Here is a 27,208-nt window from a genome sequence, read left to right as displayed (position 1 = left end):
CTGGGTGTGTTTTATTTTCCAGTGGTTTGTCCAACATAATCTGATGCTTTCTGTGCAGGATTTATACTTTTCTAAAGACCAAGCTCCTATATCTGTGACGTTAAGTATAATTATTCTTTGTAAAAAGAAATGCTTTGTCTATTCTCAGAACACTTTACTAAAATAAACTGCTCAAGTGGCCAATACACTGGTTTTTCTTGACTGTGCCATGTGGCTTGTGGTCGGGATCTTAGTCCCCCGATCAGGGACACAGTGGAAGCATGGAATACTAACCACTGGACCACAAGGGAAGTCTCCCAATGTATTTTTAATGTTTATTTTGAAATAACTTGAGAATTGCATAAAAGCTGCAAAAATCGTACAGTGAGCTCCCATGTACCCTCCACTCAGCTTCCCCTAACGTTAGCAGCCTGTGGCACCGTGATACAGTTGTCAAGATTGAGAAAATATCATTTAACCAGTACATTTGAACACATTTTCCTTATTTCTGGTTGGTCTATGTGAATTATAACTTTTTTTGAATCCTATCTTATTTTATGGGGAAGGGAATGGTAACCCACTCCAGTATTCCTGCCTGGAGAATCCCACGGACAGAGGAGCCTGATGGGCTACAGAACATGAGTTTGAAGAGAGTTGGACCCAAGTGAGCGACTAACACACATACACATTTAAACCACTTTTTTTTCTCAAAATTTTAAAGGGACTTTAAGAAAATATGTGTATAAGTAAAGGACCTGGAGCAATGATTTTTCACTTTGCATTTCCAGCTGTTTGTGGGACTGAAAGTTCTCTGTTTTTAATACCTCCCTGAGCACAGACAGACTGCATCTTGACATCTAACATGGAGGTTAGCCGTCATTCTGTCAAGGAAAGAAGGGAAGACTTCCTGTTGTTGGCACAAGTAGTTCTAACTTCCTTTTGTTATAGGGGTTCACTATGTTTCTCAAAAATAATAAACTCTTAGTTTATTATTAGTTATGCCAAACTCTTACTGCTGTTATGTTCTAAGTACTGTGTTTTTTTGTTTGTTTGTTTGTTTAAAAACTCTTTCTTGATAGCTCAGTTGGTAAAAATCTGTCTCCAATGCAGGAGATCCCAGTTCAATTCCTGAGTTGGGGAGATCTGCTGGAGAAGGGATAGGCTACCTACTCCAGTATTCTGGCCTAGAGAATTCTATGGACTGTATATGTATAGTCCATGGGGTTGCAAAGAGTCAGACATGACTGAATGACTTTCACTTTCTTTCAAAAGGCAGTAAGGGCTTCCCAGGTAACTCAGCTGTTAAGGAAGCTGCCTACAATGCAGGAGATCCTGGTTCAATTCTTGGGTTGGGAAGTTCCCCTGGAGAAGGGATAGGCTATCCACTCCGGTATTCTTGGGTTTCCCTGGTGGCTCAGATGGTAAAGAATCTGCCTGCAAGCGGGAGACCTGGGTTCAATCCCTGGGTTGGAATGATCCCCTGGAAGGGGGCATGGCAATCCGCTCCAGTATTCTTGCCTGGAGAATCCCCATGGACAGAGGAGCATGGCGGGCTACAGTTCATGGAGTCACAAAAGAGGCGGACATGACCAAGTGACTAAACACAAGCATAAAAGGCAGTAAGTAAAATGGAATAGTTTACAAAGATGCAACCTAAGTGATTAGAAGGAAAAACTTCTATTTGTGGGATTTGAAGATGTTTCCCGAAATGAATCAAATGAGGCCATGTAAGGATCTCTCGAGCAGTTAAAGCAACTGGGGAATGACAAAGAATTTCTGGGCAGAGAACCTGAAAATCATGGCACAGATACTCACCATGTTGTTCAATTAGTGGGCTTACATTTGCACAATTTACATGAATTACAATCAATTTTACTGTGGCATGGGTATTTTTCTCTGTCATATGTGTTTGCCCTGCAAGTACTAAGTGAGGTGTGTGTCTCTGACATCTTTCTTTTAGTATTAACCCAAATTTTAGATGACAACAGGAGATAGGAATTACTTTTGAGAGTTTCTTTTTAAAAATGGGTTTAAAATTCAAAAATGAGTCAGAACTGTGATTATGCCCATAATTGACTAGGGCTGAAAACCCCAGACCATTTGACTATCCTATAAAGTATGGAATGCTTTGTCTCTCTGATCTGAGATAGTATTTGGGTTCCATGGCTGATAGGTACAGAGTAAAGATATGAATGTTTCTGTTCTTAAAGTAATATGCACTTGTACTAAGTTGCTTGGGTTGTGTCCGACTCTTTGCAACCCAATGGACTGTAGCCCGTCAGGCTCCTCTGTCCATGGGATTCTCCAGGCAAGAATACTGGAGTGGGTTGCCATTTTCTTCTCCAGGGGATCTTTCTGACCCTGGGATAGAACCCACATCTCTTATGTTTCCTGCATTGGCAGGTGGATTCATTACCACCAGTGCCACCTGGGAAGCCCAATATGCACTTGTATTTTATATATAATCTTTCACTTCTATAACCCATTCCCCCTTTTAAGAAAAAAATACTAAATTTCATCTTTTCCATTTAAAATCAAATGAAAGTCCCCATATGAATACATGTATTTGTGTAGCAAGTGTTATAATCTCTGGCCTCATGTATAAAATAAATGTCAGAAAATGAGTGGTTTTCTATTTTTATTTTTAGCACAGGAAACTTAAAAAAAATGAAACTGTACAGAGAACGCAGAGAAATAGGATTTTGGGGTCTCAGTAAAGAGCCCACACCCAGCCACTCCCGTCCTCCCCTGGTTGTCCTAGAATTGACAATGACTGAGTTAGTCCTTTCAGGCACCGCATGGAGGGCAATGGTTTTCAGAGAGTCACCTAGCATCACTGTGAAAACAATATTGTTATTTGAAAGGAGAGACCTCAGTTACCTAGAACAGTGCTAGTCAGGTGGTCTTTCAGACTAGTATGTCGACGATTGAGAAGTACAAAATTGGGAGCAAGCATTGAGAAATACTTATGGCAATTTGACATTACCATGCTGTCCAAGCACATAATCAGTGATGGACTTATTTTGCCGAATAAGATACCGCTCAGTTACAAGTGTTGGTCCATAATATATTGGAAATTAAAAAAAAAAAAAAAAACTTTATAGATAATTTGAGAAACACTGCTCATGAATATTCTCTTATTTTGTTGTTGTTGTTCAGTCCCTAAGTTGTGTCCAACTCTTTGCAACCCCATGAACTGCAGCACGCCGGGCTTCCTTTTCTTTCACTATTTCCCGGAGTTTGCTCAAACTCATATCCACTGAGTCGGTGATAATATCTAACCATCTCATCCTCTGTCGTCCCCTTCTCCTCCTACCATTAATCTTTCCCAGCATCAGAGTCTTTTCCAATCAGTCAGCTCTTGCATCAGGTGGCCAAAGTATTGGAGCTTCAGCTTCAACATCAGTTCTTCCAATGAATATTCAGGGTTGATTTCCTTTGGGACTGACTGGTTTGATCTCCTTGGTGTCCAAGGGACTCTCAAGAGTCTTCTCCAACACCACAATTTGAGGACTCTAATTTTCTTCCTAAAGGTTGAATAAGTTAGATCAGGGGTACCAGTCTAAGGCCTATTAGGAACTGAGCTGCACAGCAGGAGGTGAGCTGCAGACAAGCAAGTGGAAGCTTCATCTGTATTTACAACCACTCCCCATTGCTCACATTGCTGAGCTCTGTGTCCTGTCAGGTCAGCAGTTGCATTAGATCCTCATGGGAGCTTGAACCCCACTGTGAACTGTGCATGTGAGGGATCTGGGTTGTGTGCTCCTTATGAGAATCTAATGCCAGATAATCTGATTCTGTATTGTATTAAGTTGTTTAATTATTTCATTATATATCACAATCTAATAATAATGGAAATAAAGTTCATAATAAATGTAATATACTTGAATCATCCTGAAACCATCCTCCCACCCCAGTCCATGGAAAAATTGTCTTCCACAAAATTGGAGCCTGGTGCCAAAAAGGTTGGGAAATACTGAGTTAGGTCATTCCTGAGTGTGTTCAATAGTATCATAACATTGCAAATACTTATCAATCCATTTGGTTTAAAAGGAAGTTTTATGAAAGAGTTTTGAACTAAAGGGATAATTACATTGGTTTTTAAAATAACTTTTATTTATTCATCCATTCGTTAATTTTTTTGTTTAATAAACATTTACTGTCACCTGCAATGTGTCTGGAGAATGTGGGAGGCCCAGTACTGCTTGCTTTTGGCCCAGGTCTGCAATGTGGGGTTTTGTGCTGGGCTCGGAGGAGGAGCACCAGACTCAGGGTTTGGGAGTCACGGGGGGCTCTAGTTCCAAAATTAAGAATTGTTAAGAAGCAAATGCTTCCCAGGTGGCGTGGTGGTAAAGAACCCGCCGGCAATGCAGGAGATTTGGGTTCAGTCCCTGGGTTGGGAAGATCCCCTGGAGGAGGAAATGGCAACCCACTCCAATATTCTTGTCTGGAAAACCCCATGGACAGAAGATCATGGCAGGTTACAGTCCATGGGGTTGCAAAGAGTCGGACATGACTGAGCAAATGAGCATACCACGCACAAAAAGCAAGTAATTCATGAACTTTGGTAAAAATGCCTGAGCCACTTGTTACAGATTGTGGCACAAATACTTTTTGATTTCACACACTGTGCTTACTCTGCCATTTGTCTGGTGTGTGGGGATAAAGCGGATGTGGTCCCTGCCCACACGGGGCACGGAAACCAGTGACTGGCTAGAGTTCTGATGTCGATGAGCCCCATGAGGGGCTGGAACAGGGTGGAGTGGTGAGAGTGTGGGGCAAATGGGTGCTGGGGAGTCCTCAGCAAGGAGGGGACTTATGAGTTGAGGCCGAATGACCCAAAGCAGCCCGTGGGCGGAGGAGAAGGGAGACCTGGAAGGACTCAGAGAGGTCAGTCTGAGCAGGAGAGAGGTTAGCTGGGCAGTTGGCAGCTACGGCCCCGCCTCTGCTCCATGTGCACCTGCAGCCTGGCCCTTGAATCCCCATCAACCACACTGATCCGTGGGGGATGTGGACGTCCACAGAGGCCCCATCTCCAAGGATGGTTTGTGCCCAGGTATTGGCTTCAGAGTTTTGCTTCTAGCAGCCAGCTTTGGGTCTCTTTTTTGGGATAATTTTGTTTAAGCTACTGGAGTCTCTTTGCCCCAGTCAGCAGTGCCTGTGTCACAGAACCAAACTCAGGTCCACTAGCCCACGCACAGTAAAGCTAGTCTACTGACATCTAGCTGCAGTGAATGAAAAACCTGGCTTAAAACTCAACATTAAAACTTAAAACTCAAAAAACTAAGATCATGGCATTCTGTCCCATCACTTCATGGCAAATAGATGGGGAGACAATGGAAACAGGGACAGACTTTATTTTCTTGGGCTCCAAAATTACCACAGATGATGACTTCAGCCATGAAATTAAAAGATGCTTACTCCTTGAAAGAAAAGCTATGACAAACCTAGACAGTGTATTAGAAAGCAGAGACATCACTTTGATGGTTTTTCCAGTAGTCATGTATGGATGTGAGAAGTGGATCATAAAGAAGGCTGAGTGCTGAAGAACTGATGCTTTCAAACTGTGGTGTTCGGGAAGACTCTTGAGGGTCCCCTGGACAGTAAGGACATCAAGCCAGTCAATCCTAAAGGAAATCAATCCTGAATACTCATTGGAAGGACTGATGCTGAAGCTCCAATACTTTGGCCACCTGATGTGAGAAGCCCACTCATTGAAGGAGACCCTGATGCTGGGAAAAACTGAAGGCAGGAGGAGAAGGGGATGACAGAGGATGAGATAGTTGGATGACATCACCGACCCAATGGACTTGAGTTTGAGCAAACTCTGAGAGACAGTGAAGGACAGGGAAGCTTGGCATGCTGCAGTCTCTGGGGTCGCAAAGAGTCGGACATGACTGAGCAACTAAACAACAAGCTATGGTGAAGGACGGTGCAGGGGCCCAGCAAGGAGTCCAGGCAGTTAATACTCAAAAAACCTGAACTTCCTGATGCCTTTTAGCAAAGCATTTTTATTTTATTTATTTTTAAACTTTGTATTTTGTATCAGGATATAGCCAATTAACAAACAATATTGTGATAATTTCAGGTGAACATCAAAAGACTCCATTATACATATACATGTATCCATTCTCCTCCAAATTCCCCTCCCATCCAGGCTGCCACATAACACTCCACAGAGTTCCATGTGCTATACAGTAGGTCCCTGTTGATTATCCATTTTAAATACAGCAGTGTGTAGAAAGGCCAGGTTCGGGAGTCGGTGGGTCTCGGAGTGTGAGATCAGCTCCTACACAGTCGTGGTTGGTTGATGGTGAGGTTACGGGGCATTAACATCATCAATCTTCAGGTGCCAGTAGGTGCTTATGATCATCAGCTAGTTAATTTCTTCTTTATTATGTATCTGTATCTGTAAAGCAACTCAGGAAATGTGCATCAAATGCTATTATCTAGGTACTTCAGAGAGGAGCTACAGCAGAGGGTATGTGGGAGGGGTCTGCCCCAGGAATGCCCCCTAGGGCCCTGCTCCCTTACCCTGAAGGCTAGGATCTCCCCCAGGACCAACCACCCTTCCCTCAGGTTTACATGCTGGCTCTGAGGCAAACTCTGCCTGCAGGACTCTTGCCCTCACCTCAGCTCTGAGAAACACTAATTCAGAAAGTTGTTTGCTTCTAGAAAATGACTTAAGATGTGAACCGCCCTTTTCCTCACCCATCAGTTTTGAATTATAGCCCTCTTGTTGTTGTTTAGTCACCAAGTCGTGTCCAGGTTAATGCGACGCGGTGGACTATACCACACCAGGATGCCCTGTTCTTCACTGTCTCCCACACTTTGCTCAAATCCATGTCCACGGAGTCTGTGATGCTATCTAAATAGTGTTTGGTATAGTGTAATCATTTTTGTTAATTAAATATGGGATTAAATTAAATATAGTATTTCCAACTTCTTGAATTTTTTTTTTTTTCAGAATAGTTTCCATTTTAACAGCCACCAAGTGCAAAGGATTTTCTTTTTTGTCCTAAAGGCAATTGCCTGTTTCTTCTGATTCTGGTGAATTTGTTTACTGTTTAATTAAGAGAAACATTTCTAGAGAGTTATCTATTTTCATTCTTCCAGTTCACAGAGTAGAAGCTAATCTTAAACTGATAAAACTATTAGAGGATTATTTCCTGTTCACCCACCAGTCAATAAAATCACAGAGATTAAACCACAGAATAAGACAAGGCATTTAGCAGTAAGACTGTGGCAGATGTGATCCTCTACCTTCAGAAGCCCAAGAGCTTTTCCACACATTTTCACATGCTAATCACTGTGACTTTGACATCCTGTTTCTAAAACAGGCTGGAGCTATGGTTTGAGCAGAATTGGAAGCCAACAGGCCAGTGTATCTGTATGGAACTTTCCCTCTGTTCTTGAAGGAAAGGTGAAGTTAGATTATATTTATTTTGACTGGATTTCCATTTATTTTAGAACTTTTGGGGCATTTTAATATTTATATATGAAAATGGATCTTTTGCTGTTGAAAAATTATGTACAGATCATTCATTCTTCCTTTTTCCCTCCCTACCCTTCCCTTTATTACTCCCTTTCTCCTTTCTTTATTTTAAACAGATGCTAAAACAAATCTTGTGCTTCCCTGGTGGCTCAGAGGTTAAAGTGTCTGCCTACAATGCGGGAGACCTGGGTTCCATCTGTGGGTCAGGAAGATCCCCTGGAGAAGGAAATGGCAACCCACTCCAGTATTCTTGCCTGGAGAATCCCATGGACAGAGGAGCCTGGTGGGTTACAGCAATGGGGTCGCAAAGAGTTGGACACGACTAAGCGACTTCACTCACTCACTCAAAACAAATCTTTGTCTGAATATCTCACAAAACATATTTTAAAGTTCCTAAGTGGGTTTTTCTTTGTAGTAGAAGCCTGTATCTGAGTAGCCTCTTTTGTCTTTAGTACTTTTCAATCTGAGATTGAACATAGTACACATTCAATAAATATTTGTTGAAAGAATAAATCCATGGTTTTAGGTCCTGGGCACAGTCCTAAAATACTGTTATTGTACTTTGCTTAATGTGCATCTGTGATGAGAACCTTGGTCTTCAGCTCAATTCCAGCTGAACTATTTGTTACAAATATGCAACTATACTGGGAAAATAATTTTAAATCCTTAGATATACTGTCTTTGTTCATTTTACAAAATTAAATTTTGCTCGATTCTGTTGCAGTAAAACACCCATTCCTTTTGCCTCTAAGTACTTCTGAAACCCCACTCCAGTACTTTTGCCTGGAAAATCCCATGGACGGAGGAGCCTGGTGGGCAGCAGTCCATGGGGTTGATAGAGTCGGACACAACTGAGCAACTTCACTTTCACTTTTCACTTTCATGCATTGGAGAAGGAAATGGCAACCCACTCCAGTGTTCTTGCCTGGAGAATCCCAGGGAAGGGGGAGCCTGGTGGGCTGCCGACTCAAAGAGTCAGACACGACTGAAGCGACTTGGCAGCACTTCTGAAACACTTGGATTTTGACCATTAATTGTATAATACATTAAGGCATGGAATTATAGGACAACAACGCATACTTTTTCATGCCTGAAAAACACTCTGAAGTCAAGCAGTAGCATTGAAGCACAACTGGAAAATTTTACATTCCATCAAGAACTAAACCAATAGTATGTTTAATTTTGTATGTTCCATGTAATTGAAAGTATGGGTATCTTCAACTTTTTTTTGGTTTCTATTCTGGAAACAAAAACAACTTAATCAGAAATTGATTAATGAAGGGCTTTATTAAATAAATTATTCTCCATTGTTGAACTCATACTAACCTTTTGAGTAGTGGTGGAAAGAAGTATTAAAGCTTATCCTAGGAAACTGAAGTCGCTCAGTTGTGTCCGACTCTTTGAGACTCCATGGACTGTAGCCTACCAGGCTCCTCCATCCATGGGATTTTCCAGGCAAGAATACAGGAGTGGGTTGCCATTTCCTTCTCCAGGAATCTTCCTGACCCAGGGATTGAATCTGGGTCACCCACATTGTAGGCAGACGCTTTAACATCTGAGCCACCACCTGATCAGATCCTAGGAAGGGTGACCATAATGATGACAAGGCTTAATTCAGAAGAGTGAGGTGCTTACTGTCTTGTATTCCCAGGCTGGATGCCCCACTGTCTGAATTGTTAAAAACAAAACTTAATTGAGTACATTTTAAAGATCTTATTGGCTTTATTCATCAATTAATGAACTGGACAGCATTCTGTCTAGCAGATAGAAAGTAGCTCTAAGGAACTGTACAAAATGAAAGACTTTTTATAGGCAGAAGAAGATAGGAATGAAGTTATACTAGTCAAAAAGCAGATTGGTTATTGCAATGTTACTTTTCCCAAAGAGGATGGAGGGTTTTATCAGGCTGCTTACCTAACTAGTGCTAATCAGGAGATTCCTGATTGGCTAGTTTAAGTTTCCATCTTGGGGAGAGCTGAAATTGTAATTTAGTTTGGTTGACCCCAGGGTTAGCATGAATGACTATTTTGATTGTGAGCCCATTGTCTTGTTTTAAACAGGATGCTTAAGTGAGTTCAGGGACTGTGCAAGGCTGACCCAGTTCTGGCAGAGGAGATTATGGCTGTAGTTGTCCCACGTGGGGATTCAGCCTGAAAGTTTTAGGCATTCTGGAAATCCAAGGATATTTTGTGTGTTGCCCTTGACACTGTAATGCATTGGCAAGTGCAATGCATTTGGTGGAGCTTTCTCTGGAATTTTTAGGGACATGACCCACAATGGGTTCTCAAGGCAAGAATACTAAAGTGGTTTGTCATTCCCTTCTCCGGTACTTTGGCCACCTGATGTGAAGAGTTGACTCATTGGAAAAGACTCTGATGCTGGGAGGGATTGGGGGCAGGAGGAAAAGGGGACAACACAGGATGAGATGGCTGGATGGCATCACCGACTCGATGGACGTGAGTTTGAGTGAACTCTGGGAGTTGGTGATGGACAGGGAGGCTTGGCGTGCTGTGATTCCTGGGGTTGCAAAGAGTCGGACATGACTGAGCGGCTGAACTGAACTGACCCACGATGAGAGAGGAGCTCCCTAAACTAGCAGTGTGCTGTTAAGGAAACTTACCGAGAAAGACAAGTAAGATGGCATAAAAGTGTCGGTGGGACTTCAGGTATTTGCTTATAAATATTTTGGAAACCCCAAATATGGACACTTTTCCTGGCAAGCAGAAAAGTACTTGTTGGGGGTAATGAGTCAGAATATTTGAAATCAAGAATGACTCAGAAAATATAGGCTCAGGTACTACTATAATTGACTTCCCTTGTGGCTCAGACAATAAAGTATCTGCCTACAATGTGGGAGACCCCGGTTCAATCCCTTGGTCAGGAAGATCCTCTGGAGAAGGAAATGGCAACCCACTCCAGGACTCTTGTCTGGAAAATCCCATGGAGAGAGGAGCCTGGTAGGCTACAGTCCATGGGGTTGAAAAGAGTTGGACACGACTGAGCAACTCACTTTCACTTTTCACTACTATAATTATAAACTATGCCCTAAATGTATCCAGAGGCCTTTGAATGATAAATAGTAAATGTTACTCATATTAGCATTTTTATTATTGTATTAGAAGTAAATGTTAGTTTGTGCATATTTAAATAAATGTTTTAAGTGGATTTGCATTAATTGAGAATATTTTGGAGCACACAAGCCAACTAAAGTTTTTTCTTCCAGTTTACTTTGAAAGGAATGCGATGTTAATTCTGGGGCATTGATGGTTTACAATGCCTGATCAAGACAAAAAAGTGAAGGCCACTGAAAAATCAACTGATAAAAAACAGCAAGGAGTCACCATCAGGTAACACCATACTGAGTTTTTGCTTATTATTAACTCAAGCAGTGACCAGCAACCACAGTGTAGATCCTTGACAACTCCTACTCTGGGGTAGAGTCTCCACTGAAATGTTTGCCCTTTTTAACCCTCTCTAGTATTCTTGCCTGGAGAATCCCATAGTCAGAGGAGCTTGGTAGGCTACAGTCCATGGTGTCGCAAAAAGTCAGACACGACTGAGCGACTTTATTCACTAAAGAGATGTTTGGTTTGTATATGTTTCAGTCTATAAAAGCAGGCCTCCAAGTGGCAGGGGTCCATGTTACTAGTGGGTAGCACAACTGGTTCACCCAGAGTCTTCTGTCGGTTGACACTGTGTTATTCTTTCTCCTAGGGACTATTCAGATCTTAAAAGACTTCTGTGCCTTTTGAACATTCAATCAAGCAAGCAACAGGTAGTGTTTTCAAAGAATGCACATCTATTAATGACAGAGAAATCACGTTTCCAAAGGATCCATTGAACATCTTATGACGATACATCTATTTTCCTTTGTTCTTTCACGTGTTTCATCTTTCTTCCAGTTGTTTCTCTCATACCTGGTTCAGGGTCAGGAAGTAGGACTATGCATCCACAGCCTTTTTATTCCTCTGCTCTCATGCCTGGTGCTAACCTGGAAAATGCATCAATATAGAAAGGATACGTTCTTCTATTGAATGCTCAGTGTCTGACCCTGCAGAGCTCTAGGGGAGTTGATTTCTCCAAAACACTGTACATCCCGTTTTCCTTCTCCCCTTCCCTGCTTTTCAGGCTGCCCAACTGCTATAGCACCCCTCTTGATGCTGGCTGCAAAGTATATCTCACCAAAAACAGGGGAAATGAAGGAGTGAGTTTTGACTATTTTTATAATAGCTTTTTTTTTTTTTTTAATGGAAAGAATGGTACTGCCACTTGAATTTATCTCTAGATGTTTTTTTGGTTTAGCTTCTGTAAGACTTTGGAGAGGCGTGAGATTAGAGGCTATCCGTGAAGGCTTGGGGAATAACACAGAAATGCTAATAGCAATGAAAACAGCAGATACTTATTTAGCATGGTCAATTAGTAAATGACAGAGCTGGGATTTGAACCCTGGGAGCAAGATTCCAAAGTCTACTGTGGTAAACTTGTTTAGGCAAATTTGTTTATGAGCTCACGTGGTAATACAGCCCTACTGGCTTTTGTTGTATCTACTAAACTTACCAGAGACCTATAGCAGTAAAAAAAATTTTTATTGAAGTATAATTGATTAACAATATTATATTAAATTCAGTTGTATAGCATAATGATTCACTCTTTTAAGATTATACTCCGTAAATCTTTTAAGATATTGGCTATATTTCCTGTGCTGTATAATATATCCTATTAGCTTATTTGTTCTATACATAGTAGTTTGTACCTTTTAATCCTCTATGCATGTATCACCCCTCCCCATTCCCCTCTCCCCTCTGGTAACCACTAGTTTATTCTCTGTATCTGTGAGTCCGTTTCTGTTTTGTTATACAGCAAGTCCCCCTTCAATGAATGAGTTATGTTCCCAGAGTGCATTCGTAAGTCCAATTTGTTCGTAAGTCCAACGAAATTAGCCTAGGTACCCAACTATCACAATTGGCTATATAGTACAGCACTGCGATAGGTTTATAATACTTTTCACACAATTAATACATAGAAAACACACACACACACACAAAGAAAACATTTTAAATCACACAGTACAGTACCTTGGAAAGTGCAGTGGTACCAGCTACATCACTGCTGCTTGTACACTTGCTTCTAGACTTCCTGGGCTTGAAATAAAGATACCGTTCTCTGGCAATGGCACCCCACTCCAGTATTGCCTGGAGAATCCCATGGATGGAGGAGCCTGGTGGGCTACCGTCCATGGGGTCGCTAAGAGTCAGACACGTCTGAGCGACTTCACTTTCACTTCTCACTTTCATGCATTGGAGAAGGAAATGGCAACCCACTCCAGTGTTCTTGCCTGGAGAATCCCAGGGACAGAGGAGCCTAGTGGGCTGCCATCTATGGGGTCGCACAGAGTTGGACACGCCTGAAGTGACTTAGCAGCAGCAGCAGCAGCATACAGTACTGTACAAAAGCACAACCACTTGTAGAGGATGCATACCTGTGATAACATATGCCAGACGTGTGAAATAGCTTTACGTGATTGGACATGCATGTCCAATTCACATTTTTGAAAGTTTGCAGCTTGAAGGTTTGTATATAGAGGACTTACTACATTTATATATTTTTTTAGAGTCCACATTAAAGTGGTAACATATAGAATTTGTCTTTCTCTGATTTATTTCACTAAGGATAATAATTTCTAGGACCATCCATGTTGTTGCAAGTGACAATATTTATTTTCCTTTACAAGAGAGAATTTCATTTTTTTTGTGTGTGTGTGTATACATTAATCTGTTGATGGACACTTAGGGTACTTCCATACTATGGCTATTGTAAATAATACTGCAATAACATTAGGGTGTATGTAGCAGCAGCTTTTCAAATTGATGTTTTCATTTTCCTTGGATATGTACCCAGGAGTGGAATTTCTATATCATATGGTAGTTCTGTCTTTAGCTTTTTGAAGAATTTCCATACTGTTTTCCATAGTGGCTGTACCAATTTACATTCCTGCCAACATTATTCCCTTTTTCCCACATCCTTGCCAACATTTGTTATTTGTTGTCTTTGTCATGAGAGCCATTCTGATGGATGTGAGATGATATCTCATTGTGGTTTTGATTTGCATTTCCCTGATCATTAGCAAGGTTGAGCATCTTTTCATGTGCCTGTTGGCTATCTGTTTGCCTTCTTTTGAAGTATGTCTGTTTAGATCTTCTGCCCATTTTTTTAATCAGTTTTTTAAATATTGAAGTTGTATGAACTGTTTATATATTTTGGATATTAACCCTTTACTGGTCATCATCATTTGAAAATATTTTTTCTCATTCAGTAGGTTGTCTTTTAATTATGTTGATGGTTTTCTTTGCTGTGCAAAAGCTTTTAAGTTTAATTATGTCCCATTTGTTTATTTTTTTTCATTTCCTTTAGGAGACAGAGCCAAAAAATCTTGCTACAATTTATGTCAGAGTGTTTTTAGGAGTTTATGGTTTTCAGTCTTACATTTAGATCTTTGATCTATTTTGAGTTCATTCTCTAATTTCATTCTTCTACATGTACCTGTTCAGTTTTCCCAGCACCAGTTACTGAAAGACTGTCTTTTCCCCACTGTATATTCTCGTTTCCTTTGTCATAAATTAATTGATCATTTAAGTGTGTGGGTTTTTTTCTGGGTTCTTGATCTATGTGTCTCTTTTGGTGCCAACAACTTACTGTTTTTCATTAATTTTATTTTTTAATTGGTAGAAAATTGCTTTTACAATTTTGTGTTTGTTTCTGCCTTACAACAATGCAAGTAAGTCATAATTGTATGTATATCCCTTTCCTCCGGAGCCTTCCTCCTCTCCTCCCATCCCACCCCTCTAGGTCATCACAGAGCACCAAGCTGGGCTCCCTGTATTATTTAGCAACCTGTCACTAGCTATCTGTTTTACGCATGTATTGTATATGTGACAAAGCTACTTTCTCAATTTGACCCACGCTTACCTTCCCCTGCTGTGTGCACAAGTCCATTCTCTACTAAGTTCATAAATGCATTTTTCTAGATTCCATATATATATGTTAATATGTGATACTTATTTTTCTAGTTTTTACTTACTTCATTCTGTATAATAGGCTCTAGTTTCATCCGCTTCACTACAACTGACTCAAATGCATTCCTTTTTGTGGCTGAGTAATATTCCATTGTATAAATGTACTACAACTTCTTTATCCATTCATCTGTCGATAGACATCTAGGTTGCTTACATGTCCTAGCTGTTGTAAATATTGCTTCAGTGAACATTGGGGTACATGTGCCTTTTAGAATTGTGGTTTTCTCAGGGTATATGCCCAATAGTGGGATTGCTGGGTCATATGGTAGATTTATTTCTAGTTTTTAAAGGAATATCTATACTGTTTTCCATAATGGCTGTATCAGATCACATTCCCACCAACAGTGCAGGAGGATTACCTTTTCTCCACATCCTCTCCAGCATTTATTGTTTGTAGATTTTTTAATGATGGACATTCTGACTCATGTGAGGTGATACCTCACTGTAGTTTTGATTTGTGTTTCTCTAATAATGAGTGATGTTGAGCAGCTTTTCATGTGTGTGTTGGCCATCTGTATGTCTTCTTTGGAGAAATGTTTGTTTAGGTGCTGCCCATTTTTTGATTGGGTTGTTTTTCTAATATTGAGCTATATGAGCTGCTTTTATATTTTGGAGATGAATCCTTTGTCAGTTTCTTTGTTTGGAATTATTTTCTCCCATTCTGAGGGTCGTCTTTTCATCTTCTTTATAGTTTCCTTTGCTGTGCAAAAGCTTCTAAGTTTTATTAGGCCCCATTTGTTTATTTTCCTTTTTACTTTCATTAGTCTAGGAAGTGGGTCAGAGAGAATCTTGCTGTGATGATAACAAAGAGTGTACTGCCTATGTTTTCCTCTAAGAGCTTTTACAGTTTCTGGCCTTACATGTAAGTCTTTAATCCATTTTGAATTTGTTTTTATGTATGGTGTTAGGAAGTATTCTAACATGTAGCTCTCCAGTTTTCCCACTACCACTTATTGAAGAAGCTATCTTTTCTCCATTGTATTTTTTTGCTTCCTTTGTCAAAGATAAGGTACTTACAAGTACATGGGCTTATCTCTGGGTTATCTATCTTGTTCCATTGGTGTATATTTCTGTTTTGTGCCAGTATCATACTGTCTTGATGACTGTAGCTTTGTAGTATAATTTGTAGTCAGGGACGTTGATTTCTCCAACTCTGTTTTTCTTTCTCAAAATTGATTTGGCTATGCAGGGTCCTTTGTGTTTCCATACAAATTGTGAAATTTTTTGTTCTAATTCTGTGAAAAATGACCTTGGTAATTTGATAGGGATTGCATTGATTCTGTAGATTGCTTTGGGTAGTATAGTCATTTTGACAATATTGATTCTTTCAGTTCAAGAGCATGATATATATCTATTGATCTGTTTGTATCATCTTTGATTTCTTTCATCAGTGTCTTACAGTTTTCTGCATATAGGTCTTTCACCTCTTTAGGTAGGTTTATTCTTAGGTATTTTATTCTTTTTGTTGCAATGGTGAATGAGATTGTTTCATTAATTTCTCTTTCTGATTTTTCATAGTTAGTATATAGAAATGCAAAGGATTTATATGTATTAATTTTATATCCTGCCACTTTACTAAATTCATTGATTAGCTCTAGTAGTTTTTGGTGGCATTTTTAGGGTTTTCTATGTATAGTATCATGTCATGTACAAACAGTGAAGGTTTTACTTCTTCTTTTCCAATCTGGATTCCTTTTTCTTTTCTGATTGCCATGACTAGGACTTCCAAAGCTATGTTGAATAACAGTGGTGAGAGTGGGCACCCTTGTCTTGTTCTTGATCTTAGAGGACATGCTTTCAGTTTTTACCATTGAGAATAATACTTGCTGTGGTTTGTCATCTATGGCCTTTATTGTGTTGAGGTACATATTCTTTCTGTGCCCACACTCTTGAGAGTTATTACCATGAATGGGTGTTGCGTTTTGTCAAAAGCTTTCTCTGCATCTCTTGAGATTATTATATGGTTTTTATCTTTCAGTTTGTTAATATGGTGTATCACATTGATTTGTGTATATTGAAGAATCCTTGTGTCGATAAACCCCACTTAATCATGGTGTATGATCCTTTTAATATATTGTTGAATTCTGTTTTCTAGAACTTTATTGAGGGTTTTTGCATCTATGTTCATCCATGATATTGGACTGTGATTTTCTTTTTTTGTGGTATCTTTGTCTGGTTTTAGTATCAGGGTGATGGTGGCCTCATAGAATGAGTTTGGGAGTTTTCCTCCCTCTGCAATTTTGGAACAGTTTGAGCAAGATAGGTGCTAGCTCTTCTCTGTACCTTTGATAGGATTCTCCTTTCTCCAGTCTCTCACTTCAGTCTCTATGTGTCCCTAGGTCTGACATGGGTCGTTTTTAGACAGTATATATATATGGGTCTTGTTTTTGTATCCATTCAGCCAGTCTGTTTCTTTTGGTTAGAGAATTGAATCCATTTACATTTAAGATAATTATTTTTATATATGATATATATATATATAATATATAATTATTTATATATATGATCTATACACATATAATAATTATATATGTGATATATATCATGTATGTGATTTATATATTATATATGATAATTATTTTAATATATGATTTATATATTTATATGTATGATAATTATTTATATATATGATATATATTACCATTTGCTCTATATATTTGGGGTTGTTTTTGTAAGTCTTTTCTTTCTCTTGTGTTTCCTATCTAGAGAAGTTCCTTTGGCATTTGTTATAGAGCTGGTTTGGTGGTGAATTCTCTTAACTTTTGCTTGTCTGTAAAGCTTTTGTTTTCTATGCCAAATCTGAGTGAGAACCTTGCTGGGTAGAGTAATCTGGGTTGTAGGTTTTTTTCCTTTCATCAGTTTAAGTATATCTTGCTGCTCCCTTCTGGCCTGCAGAGTTTCTGCTGAAAGATCAGCTGTTACCCTGATGGGGATTTCCTTGTATTCCCTTGTTGCTCTTCCCTTGCTTATTCTTTGTGTTTAATTTTTGTTAGTTTGATTAATATGTGTCTTGCTTTTTTTCTTTTTGGGTTTATCCTGTATGGAACTCTCTGAGATTCCTGGAATTGGGTGGCTATTTATTTTCCCCTGCTGGGGAAGTTTTCAACTATAATCTCCTCAAATATTTTCTCATATCTTTTTTTTTTCTTCTCCTGGAACCCCTCTAATTCAAATGTTGGTGTGCTTAATGTTGTCCCAGAGGTCTATGAGACTATTCTCATTTATTTTCATTCTTTTTTTTCAGTATTCTACTATGCTTCAGTTATTTTCAACTTTAAATCTTCCAGCTTACTTATCTGTTCTGATACTGATCCCTGTAGCGTATTTTTTAAATTTTATTTCAGTTAGTATGATGTTCATTGTTGATTTTCTGTTCTTTATTTCTTCTAGGTTCTTAAATGTTTCTTGTATCTTCTCAATCCATGCCTCAATTCTGTATATTTGTGCCTCCATTTTATTTACAAGGTTTTGAGTTATCTTTACTGTCATTACTCTGAATTATTTTTCAGGTAGATTTCCCATTTTCTCTTCATCTGTTTTGTCTGGTGGTTTTTACCATGTTCCTTCACCTGCTGCATGTTTCTCTGTCTTTTCATTTTGTTTAATATACTGCATTTGGGGTCTCCTTTCCACAAGCTGTAAGGTTGTAGTTATTCTTGTGGAGTCCACCTCCAGTGTGTGGGGTTGGACTTGGCTGGAGGAGGGGGACTAGTTCCTGTGTTCTGGTGGTTGAAGCTAGATCTTGTCTCTCTAAAGGCAGTGTTGGGCCCAGTGGTATGTTATGGGGAGTCTGTGAGCTTGGTACGTCATACCAAGTAGCAGCCTGTCTACTAGTGGGTACAGTTGTGTTCCTGTTTTGCTAGTTGTTTGATGTGGAGCATGCAGCCCTGAAGCTTGCTGACCTTTGGGTGGGGCCAGGTCTTAGTGTTGAGATGGAAGCCTTTGGGAGAGTTCTTGCCGATTAGTATTCCATAGGGTTGGGAGTCCTCTGGTAATCCAACATCCTGGACTTGGGTCTCCCACCTTGGAGGTTCAGACCTGACCCCTTGCTGGAGCACCAAGACTCTACAAGTCACACAGCACAGAAGGGAAAAAGAAAATAGGGGAAAATCAAACCAAACTACTAATAAAAAAAAGAACAGACAGACAAAACCCCAAGAGAAAACCCCATATTTGCAAGTGTGCCCATCTCTGGGATCATAGACCACAGCCAACTCATCCCACTTGTGAAGGCTGGATCCTGGAGGCTGGGAACATGTGGAGTTAGAGGGTCTCCAGGAGTTTGAGGGTCCCTTTGACAATGATCTCTTGCCTTTTTGGCAGATCCAGGCTTTCCCCTGGACTCCCTCACTTGCATTGTACAGAGGGAGGCAGAGTCAACCCCAGTCCTTCATAGGAGTCAACCCCAGTCCTCTCCCTGGGGGTCGGACTCCCAAAGCCTGAGCCTCAGCACCCAGCCCTGACTCTCTGTGGTGGGTGTCCAAACAACTTCTCTGCTGGGAGATGCCAATTGGCATTGATCTCTGTGCCAAATTCTCTGTGCTTTGTCTTCTATGTACTTGTTGCTGCACTCCTCTCTGAGGTTCCAAAGCTCCCCTTGTCCCCGTCTGTGAGGGGGTTTCCAAGTGTGTGAAAACTTTTCCTCCTTCACAGCTACCTCCCCATGGTACAAGACCCATCCCTTTTTCTTTGTATCTTTATTTTCATTCCTTTTTCCTACCACTTTATGTAAAGTTTAGCTTGCCTTTTTGGAAGTCTGAGGTCTTCTGCTAGTGTTCAACAGGTGTTCTGTAGGAGTTGCTCCACATGCAAATGTATTTTTATGTATTTGTGAGGAGGAAAATAATCCACATCTTACATTTCCACCATCCTCAACCCTCATCCATACTAGTTTGATTACTTGTATCTTTGTAGTATCGTCTTAAGTCAGGGGCTGTGATCCCTTCAACTTTGTTCTTTTTCTTTTTTTCTCAACATTGCTTTGGCTATCCAGGGTCTTTTATAGTTCCATATGAATTTTAGGATTATTTGTTCTAGATCTGTGAAAAATATCATGGGTACTTTGACAAGGATTCCACTGAATCGTGTCTGACTCTTTGTGACCCCCACGGACCATAGAGTCCATGGAATTCCCACAAGGGGCTTCCCTGATGGCTCAGCTGGTAAAGAATCTGCCTGCAATGTGGGAGACCTGGGTTCAGTTCCTGGGTTGGGAAGATCCCTTGGAGAAGGGAACAACAGCTAGTCACTCCAGTATTCTGGCCTGGAGAATTCCATGGAATGTATGGCCCATGGAATCACAAAGAGTTGGATACAGCTGAGCGACTTTCCCTTTCACTTTCCACTAAATCATAGATTGCTTGGGTAATAAGTGCATTTTAACAGTACTAATTTTTATAATCCACAAACATAGCATATCTTTTCATTTCTTTGCCTTTAATTTCCTTCATCAGTATCTTGTAGTTTTCAGAGTAAAGGTTTTTTACCTCCTTAGTTAAATTTATTTCTAGGTATTTTATTCTTTTTGATGCAGTTATAAATGGGATTGTTTTCTTGCTTTCTCTAATAGTTCATTATTAGTGTATAGGAAAGCAACAGTTTTGTATATTAATTTTATATCTTAAAACTTTACTGAATTCATTTATTAGTTCTAATAGTGTTTGGTTGGAAACCATAAGGTCTTTTATATATATATATATATACATATGTATATATATATATATGATGTTATCTGCAAATACTGAAAGTTTTATTCATATATATATATATATATATATATAATGTTATCTGCAAATACTGAAAGTTTTATTCTTCCCTTCCAATTGGGATGCCTTTTATTTGTTTTTCTTGTCTGATTATTGTGGTTAAATGCAGGTGAAGAGAGTGGGCACCCTTGTCTTTTTCATGATTTTAGAGGAAAAACATTCAGCTTTTCATCATTGAGTATGACGTTAGGTGTGAGTTTGTTATATATGTTCTTTATTATGTTGAGATATGTACCCTATACCAACTTTGATGGAAGTTTTTATCACGAATATATGTTAAATTTTCTCCAATGCTTTTTTCTGAGTCTACTGAGTCTACTGAAGTGATCATATGATTTTTATACTCCTTTTGTTAATGAGATGTGCTATATAATTTGTTTTGTGTATTTCCTTGTGACCTTGGAATGAATCCAAGTTGATCATGGTGTATGACCCTTTTATGTATTATTGAACTTAGTTTGCTAATATTTGTTGAAAATTTTTGCCTCTATATTCATCAGAGATATTGGCCTGTAGTTTCTTTCTTTCTTTTTTTTTTTTGTAGTGTCTATTTTTGGTATCAGAATAATGGTGGCCTTATACAATGAATTTGGGAGTGTCCCCTCCTCTTCAATCTTTGTGAATAGATTGAAAAGGATAGGCATTAAATCTTCTTTGTAAGTTTGGTATTAATAGAATTCTCCTGTGAACCTGCTTGGTCCTGGACTTTTGTTGGCTGGGAGTTTTTAAAGCTATTAATTAAATTTTACTACCAGTGATCTGTATATTCAGATTGTATATTTCCTGATTTGGTCTTAGAAGATTGCATATTTCTAGAAATATATCCATTTCTTCTAGGTTTTCCAATTTTTGGCACATAACTGTCTGAAATATTCTCTTGGGATTTTTCTATGTCTTTAATATAGGTTGTTATTGCTCCTGTTTTATTATTTTGTTTATTAGAATCCTCTCTCTTTTCTCTTGGTGAATCTAGCTACAGGCTTATCAATTTTATCTTTCCAAACAACTGCCCTTAGAGTCATTGATGTTTTCTTTCTTGCTTTTTTTTTTGGTTGCTATTTTATCTCCTCTCTGATCTTTATTATTTCCTTGGGCCTTGTTTGTTCTTCCTTTTCTAATTCCTATGGATGACTAATTAGGTTGTTTATGTGAGTTTTTCTTGTTTCTTGAGGTAAGCCTATATCACTATAAAATTTCCTCTTTGATCTGCTTTTACTGCATCCTATATAGATTTTAGAAATTTGTGTTTGGTTTTTTTTCATTTGTCTCAAAATATTTTATGACTTCCTATGTTTTTTTTTAAATGACCCATTAGTTTTTTACTAGCATATTTTTTAGTCTCCAGTGCTTGTTTTTCCATTTTTATTTCTGCAGGTGTATTTCTAGTTTCATGCCATTATGGTTAGGAAAGAAATGCTTGATGTAATTTCTGTCCTCTTAAATTTATTCAGATTTGCTTTGTGGCCTAGTATATGATCTATCCTGGAGAATGTTCCATGTGTAGTTGGAAATCATATATATTCCAGTTTTTGGATGAAGTGTTCTCAGTTCACTCAGTTGTGTCAGACTCTTGGCAACCCCATGAGCACACCAGGCTTCCCTGTGCATCACCAACTCCTGGACCTTGCTCAAACTCATGTTGAGATCAAGTTGGTGATGCCATCCAACCATCTCATCCTCTGTTGTCCCATTCTTTTCCTGCCTTCAATCTTTCCCAGCATCAGGGTCTTTTCCAATGAGTCAGTTCTTCAATTCAGGTGGCCAAACTATTGGAGTTTCAGCTTGAGTATCAATCCTTCCAATGAATATTCAGGACTGATTTCCTTTAGAATTCACTGGTTTGATCTCCTCACAGTCCAAGGGACTCTCAAGAGTCTTCTCCAACACCACAGTTCAAAAGCATCAATTCTTCAGCAATCAGCTTTCTTTATAGTCCAACACTCACATCCATACATGACTACTGGAAAAACCATACCTCTGACTAGATGGACCTTTGTCAGCAAGGTAATGTCTGCTTTTTAATATGCTGTCTAGGTTGGTTATAGCTTTTCTTTCAAGGAGCAAGTGTCTTTTCATTTCATGGCTGCAGTCACCATCTGCAGTGATTTTGGAGCCCAAGAAAATAAAGTCTGTCACTGTTTCCATTGTTTCCCCATCTATTTGCCATGAAGTGATGGGACAGGATGCCATGATCTTAGTTTTATGAATGTTGAGTTTTAAGCCAGCTCTTTAACTCCTCTTTCACTTTCATCAAGAGGCTCTTTAGTTGCTTTTCACTTTCTGCCACAAGGGTGGTATTATCTGTGTATCTGAGGTTATTGATATTTCTCCCACAAATTTGGATTCCAGCTTGTACTTCATCCAGCCCAGCATTTCATATGATATACTCCGCATATAAGTTAAATAATCAGGGTGACAATATATAGTCTTGACATACTCCTTTCTCAATTTGGAACCAGTCAGTTGTTCCATGTCCAGTTCTAACTGTTGCTTCTTGACCTGTATACAGATTTGTCAGGAGGCAGGTGGGTGGTCTGGTATTCCCATCTCTTGAAGAGTTGTCCACAGTTTGTTGTGATCCACACAGTCAAAAGCTTTGGCATAATCAATAAAGCAGAAGTAGATGTTTTTCTGGAACTCTCTTGCTTTTTCAGTGATTCAATGGATGCTGGCAATTTGATCTCTGGTTCCTCTGCCTTTTCTAAATCCAGCTTGAACATCTGGAAGTTCACGGTTCATGTACTGTTGAAGCCTGGCTTGGAGAATTTTGAACATTACTTTGCTAGCATGTGAGATGAGTGCAATTGTGTAGTAGTTTGAACATTCTTTGGCATTTCCTTTCTTTGGAATTGGAACGAAAGCTGACCTTTTCCAGTTTTGTTGAGTTTTCTCAAATTTGCTGGCATATTGAGTGCAGTTCTTTAATAGCATCATCTTTTAGGATTTGAAATGGCTCAACTGAAATTCCATCACCTCCACTAGCTTTGTTTGTAGTGATGCTTCCTAAGGCCCACTTGACTTTGCATTCTAGGAAGTCATGTCTGGCTCTAGGTGAGTGATCACACCATCATGGTTATCTGGGTCATGAAGATCTTTTTTGTTTAGTTCTTCTGGTATTTTTGCCACCTCTTCTTAATATCTTCTGCTTCTGTTAGGTCCATACCACTTCTGTCCTTTATTGTGCCCATCTTTGCATGAAATATTCCCTTGGTTTTTCTAATTTTCTTGAAGATATCTCTAGTCTTTCCCCAATCCGTTGTATTCCTCTATTTCTTTGCATTGATCGCTGAGGAAGGCTTTCTTATCTCTCCTTGCTATTCTTTGGAACTCTGCATTGAGCTGTGTAGGGCCACCCAATATGGATGGGTCATGGTAGAGAGTTCTGACAAAATGTGGTCTACTGGAAAAGGGAATGGCCAACCACTTCAGTATTCTTGCCTTGAGGACCCCATGAACAGTGTGAAAAGGCAAAAAGATATGACACTGAAAGGTGAACTCCCCAGGTTGGTAGGTGCCCAATAAGCTACTGGAGAAGAGTGGAGAAATAACTCCAGAAAGAATGAAGAGACGGAGCCAAAGCAAAAACAACACCCAGTTATGGATGTGACTGGTGATGGAAGTAAACTCCAATGCTGTAAAGAGCAATAATGCATAGGAACCTGGAATGTTAGGTCCATGAATAAAGGTAAATTGGAAGTGGTCAAACAGCAGATGCCAAGAGTGAACATCGACATTTTAGGAATCGGTGAACTAAAATGGACTGGAATGGGTGAATGTAATTTAGATGACCATGATATCTACTACTGTGGGCAAGAATCCCTTAGAAGAAATGAAGTAGCCTTCATAGTCAACAAGAGTCTGAAATGCAGTACTTGGGTACAATGTCAAAAAAGACAGAATGATTTCTCTTCATTTCCAAGGCAAACCATTCAGAATCACAGTAATCCAAGTCTATGCCGCAACCACTAATGCTGATGAAACTGAAGTTGAACGGTTCTAGGAAGACCTACAAGACCTTCTAGAACTAACACCCTAAAAAGATGTCCTTTTCATCATAGGGGACTGGAATGCAAATGTAGGAAGTCAAGAGATATTTGGAGTAACAGGCAAATTTGGCTGTGGAGTACAAAATGAAGCAGGGCAAAGGCTAACAGAGTTTTGCCAAGAGAACAGACTGGTCATAGCAAGCACCCTCTTCCAACAACATGAGAGAAGACTTTACACATGGACATAACCAGATGGTCAATACTGAAATCAGATTGATTATATTCTTTGTAGCCAAAGACAGAGAAGCTGTATACAGTCAGCAAAAACAAGACCGGGAGCTGACTGCTCAGATTATGAACTCCTTATTGCCAAATTCAGACTTTAAATTGAGGAAAGCAGGGAAAACCACTAGACCATTCAGGTATGACCTAAATCAAATCCCTTATAATTATACAGTGGAAGTGAGAAATAGATTCAAGGGATTAGATCTGATAGACAGAGTGCCTGAAGAACTATGGACGGAGGTTTGTGACATTGTACAGGAAGCCGTGATCAAGACCATCCCCAAGAAAAAGAAATGCAAAAAGGCATTTCTGAGGAGGCCTTACAAATAGCTGAGAAAAGAAGATAAGCAAAAGGCAAAGGAGAAAAGGAAAGATATACCCATTTCAATGCAGAGTTCCAAAGAATAGCAAGGAGAAGTGTCCTATATATATCTATTAAGTCCAGCTGATCTAAAATGTCATTAAGACCACTGTTTCCTTACTGATTTTCTGTCTGGTTGAACTGTCCGTTGTTGTAAGTGGGGTGATAAAGTTCCCTACTGTTATTGTATTAACTTCTCCTTTTATGTCTGTTAGTATATTTTATATATTTGTATGCATATAATAGGTGAATATATGTTAATGAGTTTTTATCCATTTCTTATATTTATCATTATATAATGCTCTTTTTTGTCTTTTGTTATAGTTTGTTTTGAACTCTACTCTGTATAATATGAATGTTGCTACCCCAACTTTCTTGTCATTTTCATCTGTATAAAATATTTTTCCATTCCTTCACTTTCAGTCTATTGGTTTCTGTAGCTCTGAAGTGCATCTCTTGTAAGCAGCATATAAATGGGTCTTGTTTATTTTTATCCTGTCAACCACCATGTCTTTTGGTTGGGACACTTTTGACTGACTTTTAAAGTGATTATTGATAGGTGTGTACTTTTGGTAGTTTGGTAGTTTTGTGTTTTCTTTTTTATCTCTTTCCCTGTGGTTTTACAATTTTCTGTAGTATTATATTTGTGTAACTTTCTTGTTTTTGTGCACTTATTGTAGGTTTTTTATCTGTGGTTACCATGGGGTTTATATATATGCTGACTTATAACTATACCTTTTGATATATTTGATGCTTTTGATCTAATTGATGCCTTTGAACTGTGGTGTTGGAGAAGACTCTTGAGAATCCCTTGGACTGCAAGGAGATCCAACCAGTCCATCCTAAAGGAAATCAGTCCTGAATATTCATTGGAAGGACTGATGCTGAAGCTGAAACTCCAATACTTTGGCCACCTGAATCGAAGAACTGAATCATTGGAAAAGACCCTGATGCTGGAAAAGGAGGAGGAGAATGGGACAACAGAGGATGAGATGGTTGGATGGCATCACTAACTCTATGCACATGAGTTTGAGTAAGCTCCAGGAGTTGGTAATGAACAGGGAAGCCTGGTGTGCTGCAGTCCATGGGGTCTCAAAGAGTCAGACACAACTTAGTGACTGAACTGAATAACTATACCTACTTGTTTCAAAGTATAGTTATTTAAGTTCAAACATATTCTAAAGGAAAAAAAATCTATGTTTTTTTCTCCCCTCCCCTATGTTATGTCTTTTTTAATGTTATCTTTATTTTTATCCCTTAATAGTTATAACAGTAGTTATAATTAATTGTACTTTTTTTTTCAAATCTTCATACTTGCTTAATTAAGCGGTTGATCCACAGCCTGTACTATATATCTGCCTTTACTAGTGGCATTTGTTTTTCCTTTCCTCTAAATTCTTCTTTCCACTTAAAGAAGACCCTTTAATATTTCTTGTATGGTCTTTTTAGTACTGATGAACTCTTATAGTTTTTACTTGTCTGAGAAGCTCTTTATCTTTTCTTCAATTGTGAATGATAACCTTGCTGGGTAGAGTAAGCAACACATGAACGCTCTTCATGGACAGAGCCTTGGTTTCTTACAACCCTGTTGTAAGTCCTGCTGGTTTTCAAGTCAGCTCAGGGAACTCATCTTTCTAGTGTTGGGCCCTGAGCCGGGGTGCCCAATATGTGGTTCAAACCCCTCACTCCTCAGGAAGGATCTCGGAACCTGTGATGTTATCCTTCTCTTCTGTGTCTCCTCTCAGGGCCACAGATCAACCCCATCTCTTCTCCTCCAGTTGAGGCACAGAGAAGTTCAGTGGCTTTCTCCAGGTCATACAGCCAGCTAATGGTAGATAAAGTTCTAACCAAGTATTAGTCTTTGCAGTGTGTACCTCTGAGATATCTTTAGATGATATGGAAAGTTACATTTTTAAAAAAAGGCTGGATGAGGATTGATTTGAAGAAATATGGCTTTAAAATATGTTTTTTTTCCTCCTCTTCCTTCTCTGCTTTTAAGCCTATAACCCCACCCCCACCCCAGGAACACTTTTATCCTCACCAGTCTATTTTAGCATCACTGACTCTTTTTCTACGCCTGCATGGCTGAGACAGTCTTCCTGCCCCACTGATGAATTTGAGTCGGTGCTGTACTTCAAGCCCACTCTGTCTTAGTAAGGGAAGCACGGTGACTGAGCACACAGAGTTGGTTGTAGTTTTCATTCTTTCTCACCGTACATCCTAAGATGCAACCAGAATACCAAATACTTCCACTTCTTGCTTTT

General features: G+C 39.3%; 1 protein-coding gene across 4 annotated transcripts in view; it reads left to right on the top strand.

Annotated features, from left to right (window-relative positions):
• The window catches only part of NEK10 (NIMA related kinase 10), a 263,826-nt gene that overhangs the window by 12,044 nt on the left and 224,574 nt on the right, over positions 1–27,208 (top strand). For 3 of the 4 annotated variants that reach the window (XM_070777294.1, XM_070777293.1, XM_070777295.1), the window contains exons 2-3: positions 10,698–10,821; positions 11,189–11,249. The exons of the other annotated variant lie outside the window; for it this stretch is intronic. In XM_070777294.1, coding sequence (XP_070633395.1) covers positions 10,748–10,821; positions 11,189–11,249 — 135 coding nt within the window. In that variant the 5' untranslated portion in view covers positions 10,698–10,747. The remainder of the gene's footprint in view (positions 1–10,697; positions 10,822–11,188; positions 11,250–27,208) is intronic. 4 annotated transcript variants of the gene reach the window in all.

Source organism: Bos indicus, chromosome 22, assembly GCF_029378745.1.
Source record: "Bos indicus isolate NIAB-ARS_2022 breed Sahiwal x Tharparkar chromosome 22, NIAB-ARS_B.indTharparkar_mat_pri_1.0, whole genome shotgun sequence".
In the NCBI taxonomy this organism is placed as follows: Eukaryota; Metazoa; Chordata; class Mammalia; order Artiodactyla; family Bovidae; genus Bos; species Bos indicus.
The sequence above is the reverse complement of the archived record's forward strand: the minus strand, read 5'-3'. Positions and strand labels throughout refer to the sequence as shown.